The sequence below is a fragment of the Podarcis bocagei genome, assembly GCF_964188305.1.
Source record: "Podarcis bocagei genome assembly, chromosome: 2".
Classification (NCBI taxonomy): domain Eukaryota; kingdom Metazoa; phylum Chordata; class Lepidosauria; order Squamata; family Lacertidae; genus Podarcis; species Podarcis bocagei.
In genome coordinates, this window is record NC_138126.1 from 52,195,524 (window position 1) to 52,207,608 (window position 12,085).

Genomic DNA, 12,085 nt, shown 5'->3' on the forward strand with positions numbered 1-12,085 from the left:
AAATTGGTTGCGTGGTCCTACCCCCACATTTAGGAGTTCTCACATGTCTGCATTGTTTAGCTGTGAAACCAACTTTGAATGAGGCTTTTGTCCAATGCTGCACCTATGGAGTTTTGCTCAGGCAACTGGAGTTCCCTTGCTCTCCTGCTGCACTCTCACAATCTCATCTGGAGCAGATTGAGAGTGTACAAGCACTTTGGTATTTCAAATTTTAGCAGTGCCCTGTGCCAGGCCAAAATTTGGCGCCCCACCTCTAGCCTTCTGTTCTGCTCAATTCACTACTTCATAGTTGCGGTGCCCCTCTAGGCGCCCTTAATCTGCCTCTGATTCAAGGGGGCTGGAGGGAAACGTTCAGTTTTGCAGAGCAGCAGTGTTGGATATGATCTTGAGTGCTTTATCTTAGAAACTGAACTGAGGTGTACACTATGGTAGATTGGACCCATGTTACTTCCCCCCGCAAAAAAACTTCAGAAAATATTTACTAATCTGCTCCATTGTACACTCACATTATATCTTGCCATTTAATAAAATTACTGCCTTTTTCCAGACAGATGGAATTTCATGAAAGTCGTGTATTTTTAAAGAGCAAGGAAAAAGATAACTGACAACCACTTCAATAGTTTATTGTTGATCTAAAAACATCAAAGCTTGGATTTCACTGCATGCTTTTGTTTTCAAGTGGCATGAAATGTTATAAATCATACTGACATTTTGTCTCTAGATTACACATGGGCTGCATCATGTGATGATTTCACTTTAGAGTTAATTGACAGGCAAACAAAACTAACACGACTGTAAAATGAGAGAAACATTAAGTCTTACAAGTTAAAGGAGTATGCTCTTAAGATGTCTCCATTTCCAGCCACCACACCAACAATGCTCACATCATCACAAGCCACACTTCTAAAGCCACTAGAAGAGGAAAAAATATATAGCTCACAGTACTTGGCACAATCTAGTACTTACATTTAACTACTTTGACATATTGAAACAAACTCGTTCTGTTTTAGTATGAGAAGTTAAACTGCAGGTTTTTGAGATTTTGCAGTGGGTTTTTTATGTTGCCCTGCTAAGCATAGCCCCAGTTTTGCCCTGTTTCAAAGCTGAGTTACTACAATATTTTTGAACCTGAGTAGTAGGTTAGTTCTGTGTTCATTACAACAGAGTTGGTTTATCCCTTGGCTGTAAGCTTCACTGCTTGCAAAGATTAATTTGGGGGATGAGGAAAGCCATGGATGACACAGGCAAAAAACAGTGTACATAGCTTTATCTACCCCTCATGGTCCTAAATGGGGGAAAGGGGATGTTGAATGGGACTTCGTGTCAAGGGGTCCAGTCATAAGGGAAAGCAAAGCAATCCCCAGAGCCTTTGTATAATTCACATATCACTGTCTTTAAACCCTGGCCCATAGCTCCTATGATCTAGTATCACTAGACTGATTTTCAGAAAACAGTTGAACTGAAGTCTTCCATATAAATACAGTTCAAACTAGCATTTGGGGTCACAGATGTGCTTTTATTATCAAATCTGCCTTTAATATAGATGCATTTAGTAAGAAAGTGATAGGTGCTCTGATCTTACTCCAATTTGCAAAATGTTTCAAACTTACTTTGACCATCTGTGGGATCCTCCTAGTAAGTGGTAGCGACCGTTCAGCAAAGATGATTTGTTGTCATTTTTCCAGGAGTACACACGAAGTGAGAGGTCCAGGGATGATGTGACAACATGAAAAGGATCCTGGTTGTGGGTGGGTAGATGCAAATTAAAGCCTTTTAGTTAAAGAATATTTAGTGTACAGAACAGAAATAAATAAATAATAGTAGCAGTAAGTAATAGTAACTATATACCACCCAGATGGATGTAATAGAATTGTGGTGATCTTTGAAAGCCATTAATTCAGTTCCTGACAGAGTGTATAGTTTCAGCTCTGGTCCAGTTGCTAAAAGAATAGTTTGTTTGCCAAATCCTTTCATAATCGTCTCTCCAATCCGTAGTTGTGCTGCTAATGTGAAGTCTGCAACCTGTCGAGCTTTTGCATAAAAACAATTTTAGCATTGAAATGTCTGCTCTGTTTACTGTGAAGAGTACTGCAACAGTGCTCACCAGTATATTAGTCAGGTCACGATTCTCTGAATTTTGAGCTACATATTGTGTATCAAGAACGTTGTGCTGATTCAGACCCAAGCTAGCAGTTCTGTCTATTGTGCTGCTATGGACAGGAATGAAAACAGATAGGGAACACTAATTAAGAAAACAAGTTGCCTAAAGAAATAAATTTGTCAATTGGGTATTATCTGCTGAGCTTGACAAAACACCACTACAGTGGTGCCTCGCAAGACGAAAAGAATTCGTTCCGCGAGTCTTTTCTTCTTGCGATGTTTTTCGTCTTGCGAGGCACGGTCCGTCACAACTGCGCCTCTTCAAGCGGCTTTTTTAAAAAAGCGCAAGACGTTTTCGTCTTGCGAAGCAAGCCCATAGGGAAATTCGTCTAGCGAAGCAACGCAAAAACGGAAAACCCTTTCGTCTAGCGAGTTTTTCGTCTTGCGGGGCACCACTGTATATAAAATTAGGGACATAGGAAGGCCATTGGTCTGTGTAGTTCAGTGTCGTCAACACTGGCTGGCAGCATTTCTCCAGATTTTCAGGCAGGTGTCTCTGCCAAACCTATGTGGAGAAGTTAGAGACTGAACCTGGACCTTCTACTTCCTACTACAGCACATGCTCTAGTCCTGAACTGTCCTTTCCCATGCATTTTGTTATTCAGCTCTGACACAGTGCAGCCAAGTCCCTGCTTTTATGGCTTACCATGCACAGAAAGACAAAACTGAAATCCCTTCCATGTCTATTCAGAAATAAGCCCCATTGAATTTAGTGAGCTTATTTGCACGTAAGTGGGTTGGAATTGCAACCAACATTTCAAAACAAATATTCTGTTCCTCTTCACCTATACAAGAAAGGTCCACCTGACAATTCATTTCCTTTTCAATAGCAATTCAGTTCAGGGTGTTTTCTGGATTGCTGCTGAATAAAAGGATAAATTACTTTCTGCTAGACAACAGTTTGAAGAAACTTACCTGTAATACTCATTTTATATTTAGACTTCTTCTCCATGTGTATATCTAAGCTCACAATGTGAAAATTCATCTCTTCATTATGCAGCACAGCTACTCTTGCGGGTTCTGCTGGTAACCAGCAGGTGTCAAGGCACTGACCTCTGATCGGAAGAGGACTAGATAACACTTCATCATCTACAAAATTAGTTGCAGAATGTGTATAAACCACCTGTTACATATACAAAAACAAGCATTAACACACAATAGCTGGGATCCAAAGAGCTGCTTATGGTATACTTGGATAGCCCAAGTGAGGATTTTCACTTTGAATTTTATGCAAAAAAATATTTTGAACTTTGAATTACAGAGCTTCATGGCACATCACAAATGGTGTTTGATACTTCCTTCAGGGTTGCATCCCTACAGGCCCTCCAAGTGTCTTGCCACAGGGTTGTGAGGGAGAATGACTTAGCCATTGTGGATCAAGTCATGCAAGGTTCAGCCTCTCCCACTCCCCATATCTCTGGAGAGGCAGGAAGGGGAAGCTCTGTTAATGGGACATTTTTCTTTTGCCCAAGTAAAGATTGCTCGTTATGTGGCATGGAGATTTGAGTGGAATTTTGTTGACAACAATTGCAAGTTTATGAGAAAAAAAGAAGCCACAAAATAGTGGTAACTTTGCTAGGACCAACTAAATGCCACAACACAGTGAGCAAGTTTTCAAGCTCTCCAGAACTCTTTAGGCTAGATGGGAAGCCTAAAGAGGGGGAGGGAAGGACACAAATACTAGGCAAAGTGTTGACACACCAAAGTAGTTTACAGTTTGTAACAGTCTTAAGTCTAAAGATGATGGGTTAAATCCAAAATTGCAGTCAGCGTTACAGGTTGTTGAAATAGCCATGTGGAATGGGAGGAAATCAAGACTGCAGCATGCAGGGAAGGAGGAATTTAACCCTTTCTCCTGCACCACAATCCCAACTGAATCCCCACCACAACCCTGAAGTTGACGTTAGTCTCAACAAATGCTCAAATGCTGCAGCATAACAGTACCTTTGGTGGTAAAGCATTATCTGTAGGGCGAGCAACTATCCATAGACCATCGGGTGAACAAAGCAATGAATCTATGCCACAGTTTTGGAACAGTTGTGTGGATGAAATTTGGCTTAAATCGGCAGCTGCTAACGTATAGAGTTTACCTCCTCCGGTGCCTACCTAAACCAATGAAGGAAGCACAGAAAATATAGTTAATGATTCCTTCGCAGCGACATGCAAAAAATTCAACTGTGGATTACCAATTTCTGTTGAGTCACCGATTGCTGGATTTCTTGCAAAAACAAAGGAATAGCTCTGATCCAGCCCTGAGCTGCAGCAACTTTAAAAACTACTATTCCATATTTTTAAGCAGGCTTTCGGCAAGCTAACAGGAAGTTTGTTTCAAACTGTCAGTCATGCTGCACTTACCGTTAAGAATGGCTTGCCTTTTATTGTGTAGGCAAGCACAGAGCATGATGCGGATGATACTGAAAACGTTGCAAGCTCTTCCCCTGTCTCTCCATGCCAGAGTTTGATTATCCCATGACAGTCTATTGTAGCCACCAATTTATCTGACGGAAACGTGGCAATGTTTTGCAGTCCATTTTCCTGCTGGGGACTTGACCAAATCTGTGTACCCTGTTTAAAAAACACAAAATGGTGCCATTCGTGCCTCACTTATTTCCAATTCTCTATTATCTTCAGACCATTTCATTTAACACATCTGTGTTATGCATGGCATGCAGTCCTAACCCCATTCACCCAAGACTAAGGCTAGATATGCTTCAAACCTTTAAAGCACACACCCCCACCTGAGAATTCTGGGAATTGTAGTTTACTTCTACAGACCCATACTTCCAAGCACCCTTAAACTCAACTCTCAGGATCCTGTGTGTGTGGAGCAGGGGGTACTTTAATAGTCTGGTGTGTATGTTGCCTAAGACCCAACTATACTGATTTCTCTGATGGTGTATTTTCAAGTATGTTCTATACGCCAACTTTTTTCGGTGTGGAGTCGGTAAGAAAAAAAGGAAACGAACACATGCTATAGAAAAGTTTGCGTATTTGTTGCTTTCTTTCATCTTTACCTTGTTGAAACATGTTCACTTGATTTATTTGCACATCAGAACATAATGACTCAGTCTCCTTCATTGTATTTCAAAGTCCTGATCTGCAGCCAAAAATATTCTAACAGAATTCATTTCAAATAAATGGATGCTTCCTTTGTATCAGACTTTTGTCCTCCATATTGCCATCAGCGTCATGCCAACAGCCTTTAAAAAAATGTGCCATGTCAGTTTCTGGAATTTTAATTTTCTTCCTTTCTACTTTCATTGGGCTGCACCAAGCTTTGTCCTCCTGTGAACAGAAAGGATTCTTCCAGGAAAGGGGCTGAGATTCAGCAGAGGCTCCCACTGGAGGACAGGAAGTTGCCATTTTCAACCATACTCCTCCCGCCTCCTGGACTCCTAGAAGTCATGGGCATAGCCAGGGGGTACAAGTAATCAAGGAAATAAATAGAAATATTTAACTAAATGACCAATTGTGTCGCAGAAGACTCGATTCTGCCCCCTTAAAATAAACCCTAGCTACGTCCATGCTAGAAATGCTTTTCCTGACTGCAGGATCCCTTTAAGCCCTTTCTCCAGGAGGATAATCCCTTTTCCACCCATCTCTTTTTAAATATCTCAAAGCCACACTACTTTAAAACAGCAAAGTACTTTAAAACAGCCTTGAAAGATGGCAGATAAATGTCTACCTAAACAAACCAACAAAAACAAACAATTTGAGTTGTCTGGGCGTTCCTTCCTTTTCCTCTTTGAAGTAATTCTGAATATAAGTGTGATCACCCCTTGACACCAATCAGAAATATTTTCCTTTCTTTTTAAAATCCACCATTCATCTTTCACACATTCTTTTCTCCTACCTCTTGGACGTTCCATGCCCTGACTGTGCCATCAGAAGAAGTGGTACACACAACAGACTTGACATTTCCTGTTGCAAATGTGTGCTCGTTCTCTGATAGGTAAGCCATATCAGTTATCGTTCCTATAACAACATGAACAGATTTTTTAAAAAAAATTAGCATAGTTTCATTATGAAAACAACCATCAATCTGGTGGGTTTTCTGATACTGCAGATGCGTGGCATATTATAAATCTGCAATAAACACTCAACATAATTTTATTTAAAATCTTATAAACACACACATACATGCATGTATATCTCTATACCACTGTTTTTTTTAAGAAAAAACCCTCAAAGCATGCATTAAATATATACTCCAAAGCTGTAAAAAAATATAAAACAATGCAATATATAATAAAAGCAACATAAAACAAGATCATTAAAATTCAGTATAGTTTCTACAATTTACAGCAAACGGTATCAATTGACAAATATCAGAATCTAGAAATGACTGGATGAACAAAAAGGACTTCAGTATATGCCAAAAATGTCAACAACGTTGCCTAATCTTCAATTACAAAAATGTTCAGGCACATGCAATATACCAAACAGAAACATCAGTCTATCACATAACTCTAAAATAGCACCCTGAGAATAAAATGTACTATTCAAATGCAATATTCAATTTATTTCTCCCCAAATAAAAATGAAAGACAAGCTGCATATAATAATTATTTTAGTATACCATCATTCCATCCAGTCATATATTTTCATAACTCTGCTTCATTAAACTCAAGTATTTCCGATTTCAGCAGTGAAAAGGGATTTATTTTAAATACTTGCTCCATATGCACATCACAAAGAGGGACCATGTTTTTCGTCCAAATCTTCCCCTCACCCATTTCACCTCCTCTGTCAAATTGGTAAGTTTAGGCATCATTACTGCATATCAAACCTTTTTTACCCACTCCATTATGGTAGTTATTTTCAATGAATATAAAAATAAGTAGAGAGGGAGTGATATGTATTTCCTGTTCCAGGAAATTATGAGTTTTATACCACACTTAGCCTACCTGTATGTCCTCTCATAGCTTTACATGTGTAGTCAACTGAAGGCCGTCCAGATATCTTTTTATGCTCAAGATTAGAGCGGTGGAGATAGTACTTTTTCCATGTCTGCATTCCTGGGATCACTGAGATATTGCAGAAGGCCCATCGTCTTAGACACATATTTCTATAAATTTAAAGAGTGGCAGATTTATCTTGAAATTTTAAAATCCTTCCTCCAGAGCAGTTTCAATGAATGAGGCAGAAATGATTGACAACCATCATCTGCCGTCATTAGATAAAAAGCAATTGGCTACAAAGTCTTCAGCTGGATTTCATTCATTTACATATTTTTACAATGTACGGCATTGTAAAAATCTGCTCCTTCCTCCCCATCGCCTCTCATCTAAAATTCTGATTCCAGCCTTCCTCATTTTGAGCTTTCCTACATCCTCTTTCTCCTCAATACTGAATTCTGCTACCAAATAATTTAACCCTTTCATATCTAGCACAAACTCTTGTCTGCAAGTTTAATGCACTGGCAGAGAACCTCAGGTGGGGGGTCAAATGCAGCCCTCCAAGCCTCCCCAGACCCACCCACCCCTCTCCCCAAGCCCAAGCCCTCACTGACCCTTCTATGTATCTTGTCCTTCCTCCTCCCAACCCATGTTTTCTGTAGCTATGTACACACTATACATTTAAAGCACATTTTAAGCATATCCCCATCCCAAGAATCATGGCTGTAGCTTTGGGAGGGGCAAGCTAGAGTTTCCAAGATTGAGGAGTGTGTGTGTGTATGTGTGCTTTGAATGTGCATTAAATGCATGGTGTGTATTAATCATCATTCTCAGCTGTAACAAAGTTCCTCACATCCACTGCTTGCCACCCTTGTTTTGACTTTCCTCCAGACCTCTTTCTGTCTTCTAGCCATGTCCATTGGTTCACCAGAGGGGACTATGTTGTCCTTATCGAACTCTGCTGAGTTCCATGTTCGCGAATGGTGCTGTGTTCTCAGTAATAAGTAAACTGAATGCACCAAACCCAAATATTAAAATAGATAAGAAGTGTACTAACCTCCAAAGAGAAGAGGTCTCTGCAGCTTCATTCCATGTCTAAAACGGGAAAGCAGGACAGGTTTTAGAGGCAGTTCTTCAAGATTCAGGGGACTGAGTCACATAGTGGAGTCACTTGAGCACAGTGCTTGCAGTTTCATTTATTCATTCAGCCAGTCTGTTATTTGTCTTACCTCAAAGTCCCAGGCTGACTTACAATAAAAGTAATAAAATACCCAACACACCACAGTAACAAGCAATAAATATAAAACAGAGCAATGAGGCTTACTGGGCATCACATTCCAGCCTTAGGCACGTCTTACTTCCAAGTACTAAGTTGGACATTTAAGCGTTTGTACACCCCCCCCAAAAAAAAGTTCTGCTTTAAGCAATCATAAAAGTGATATTCATTCAGCAGGTGAAGTTTTTCCTGTCATGCAAATACAATGATGGGGGAAACTTTTGTCAGCTTAACGTCTGCTTGTCACACAGAGGCCCCGAAGCATCGCTTGGGAAGGTTGCAATCCTAGAAGCTTCCCATTAGCATCTGCAGAAACAGAAGCGCCAGAAGGACCATCGCTTGGATCAGTGGCTTTCGCTCTTACTGGCTGCATTGCCAGCACTGCAGAAACATCGAGGGTGGGGCCGGCTTGAAAACAGAAAGCAAAGAGTTTCCAGGAAGCGCGCAGGCGCACGCGCCTGTCTTGTTCGGGGGATTTCCACATTGGCCGGGGATACTGTTGCGCGCTTTGCTGAATCCAGTGTGTTGCTGCAGGATCTTCTCCCCCCTTTTAATGACTACTGTGTCACGACGCTGGACGGGGACGTGCTGTCAGAATGGGACGTCCGGAATCCGAATCTCGCCCTCTTAAGTTCGCTCGTTAATAAAAGCAAAGGGGGGCGGGGCGGGCAAAATTGTACAAGGGGAAGAAGAAGAAGCTGGGGAGAGAAGGGTTGCAGTGATTTGGGACGTCATACATCCATTAAAACAGGAAGATCGCGCTCCAAGTATTTGAAGAGGTCGAGAGAAACCTGGAGCAAGCGCGCCTGCTACTGGCGCATTTGGCTTGGAGAGGTTCGTTATGGGGAGCCCTCTTCCCCACTTCCCGTGATCGAAGTGGAGAAAGATGTTCTCTCCACCCGTGGCACACGGGCGAATTTGGGGGCACTTGCAACCGGCGCTGCAACGCACCTTATTCACTTGGGCTGCTCTGAGTAGATCCGGTGGCTCCAGGTATGAGAACAGGTGGATGATGCAGTCCAGGGTCAGCGTCTCAGCGCTCATCTTCCCTCCGAGATCCTCCGCCACGCACAAGCGGAGTCCGGACGCTCCTCTTCCCACCCCGCCCCTGTCCGGTCAGCCTGGTAGCGAAGGCGGGGCGAGGGCGTCACGTTCCGTAGCTGCTGGCCTGGCGGCTGCTTGTCACTACTTAAAAGCAAGCAGGTCTCAAACGCTGCTTCGCTGTTTTTGTCCCTGATCAAGAGGCATTTGTTGATTCTGGGCAATAGAACCCCTGGCATCCGCGCGCACGTCAAGGAAGCAAGCATCAGTTTTTTTAAAATCCTTGGAATTTATTGTATAGTGAACGTGCAATGTTAATACTGGAGGAGCTTTATCTCCTATATATACACGAGGCCAGCAAGCCCAACGGGCAGGGATAATGGGAATTGTAGCCCAACATTATCTCAGGGTCCCTATGTCTGCTCTACACACTTCTCTGGGAATAAAGCCAATTTTTAAAAAGTGGGACTGTACATCTCATAGAACTCAGAAGCTCCCAGTCTTTTCTAGATCGCGTTGGATCAACTTCCTCTGAATGGTTAATTGGAAGCAAGTCTCACTCTGCAGGGGAGAGACTATACAATTCACTGTAACTGCCTCGCACAATAATAAAAAAGCTTGAACTTACGTTGGTAATTTAAACCAATCAGAGATAAATATGTTGATGTGTTCGTTCAGAGGGTTTTACATTCGTAGACATTCTCTGTTCCAGGTATCTTCAACCTTTTCAGACCTAGGTACTATTTTTAACCCAAACATGCATTTGGGGACTTTATTTCTTAATCTTTTACCACGTGTTTGCTCTTGTGGCGATCCACCTTGGATCAGGCCGCAGCCCACTAGTGGGCCCCGCCCCAGCAGCTGAAGACGATCGCTCTACACACTATGGAGAACATCATTGTTTGAGACTCTGTCCTGCCACCTGATGCCCCCAAATCTGCCTGATGCAGCACACATTACGTTCTTCTATACAGCTACTACGGCGGTAAACAAAAGGCATGAGATACAATTAATGATGGCCAAAATACCGCATTGCAGGGGTTGGATCAGATGAGCTCTTTGGGATCGTTTCCAACTCTACGATTCTAATACAACAAAGCACCACCATAAAGGACCAAGAAGCAGCTTAGAACCAGCACGGGAGATTCAGCGATCATCTGAACTCTGGGCAATGTCCCGAGTAAGCAAGCGGGATCACCCCGCCTCCCCTGCGCTCTTTCGCCCCGCGCGCAGAGAAGCTTGCGAACTGCACCCGGGAACCGGAAGCATCGCAACACAAGCATTGAGGCGGCGCCTCTGCATTTGCGCCTCTCCCAGGCAAACAAGTGATTAGCGTCTCTTTCGACTTCTCGAGTCACCGAGGCCCGACGAGCATTCGCCGTGTTCGCAGAGCATCATGGGAAGTGTAGTTCACCGAGATGTTGGGATCCTACATATGGAATTAAACATTTAGAGCCTTGAGTGTTTGCTTGGGTGCTTCGACGACCTGATCCCCTTTCTCGGTAGCTTTCAGAGCTAGGTGCCAGTAAGCTATTTTAATATAAGGCATCCCTGGCAATGGAGTTACACATGGAACAATTTTGCATCCCCACCTAGAACTGACACGTGCCAGTGATTTTTTTGTACGGCTCTATATTTAATTACAGGAAAGAGCCATTATCTTTTTCCTGAATGGCACGCAATCCGCTAACTTTGGCTACAAATTGACGAGAAAAGTAACCCCCCCCCCGTCCTGTTTGGACCCGGAGGTGGGACACCACACGTGTGTGTAAATTGCTTAGTGGTGGGTCGTTTCAGAGTCACAGATGCTGGACCTTGTCCTTTTTGTCAAACTCCACATTGGAGAACAGTTTAATATTATAAAAGTTATAATTAACTATCGATTTTTTTTTAAGGTTGCAATATAACCCCGCTCACTAGGGAATAAATTTGACTGAACTTAGTGAGAATTACTTCTGAGTAAACACATGTATGATTGCCCTGTAAAGTATGCAACCCTATTCACTGTATTAAAGGCTATAACATTAAAACCTGTGTTATTTTTTCCCTTTCTGTAGTGATATGTGATGGAAACAGGAACAGAATCAAGGTCTTTTATTGCACTTAGTCATCCTCTTTGTCCGTGTAAGTTTTATTTGAGCTATATTTTTTCAAAGTCTTGAAGGTGTGTCTCAGTCTGAATGTTTTGGGGGGCGGGAATCTGAAAGTTCTTGGCATCCCAGCATAAAGTTTCCTTAAATAACTGCAACTCTCTGGAAGTACCTTAGTGCTTATTGTGCATTTCTAAGCCAGTGCTAGACAATAATAAATGAGGCAAATTACATGCCAGGATGTGTTAGTGATAACTGTTTTCCACTAGAGACAGAAACAGTGAAATTTTCCAGCACAACAGCAGTACTATTTTCCCCTCTCCTCCCTCAGTGAGACAACAGTAAACTCTGCCTGGCACAGACGATCAGCTGCGCCCCTGAGAATATTCACTGAATCTGATAACATCCTATTAGTAGCACTTGCAATGACCTAGCAGCTGAAGTGGGGGAGGTTCACCTAGGGAGGTCTAAGCATTTCACTTAATCTTTTCTTGTCTCTGTGTCCAAAAGGAAATCACATGTGTGGCATGAGCCTGACCCAGAAATTATTGCTGGGTGTAGGATATTTTGTGCAAATAAGGAAGGGCAGGGTCTGTAAGATGAATCACCAAAACAGCCAT

General features: G+C 42.2%; 1 protein-coding gene across 1 annotated transcript; it reads right to left on the reverse strand.

Moving 5' to 3' along the window:
• Positions 1-607: 607 nt before the first annotated feature.
• FBXW12 (F-box and WD repeat domain containing 12) lies at positions 608-9,516 on the reverse strand. Its single transcript, XM_081176886.1, has 10 exons — positions 9,286-9,516; positions 8,116-8,153; positions 7,068-7,228; positions 6,014-6,135; positions 4,516-4,725; positions 4,105-4,266; positions 3,076-3,283; positions 1,849-2,030; positions 1,611-1,738; positions 608-912 (listed from the first exon to the last, which is right to left on the reverse strand). Exons 1-10 carry the CDS (start codon positions 9,376-9,378, stop codon positions 819-821), a joined length of 1,398 nt encoding a protein of 465 aa, XP_081033012.1. The 5' UTR covers positions 9,379-9,516; the 3' UTR covers positions 608-818.
• Between the last annotated feature and the right edge of the window lie 2,569 nt (positions 9,517-12,085).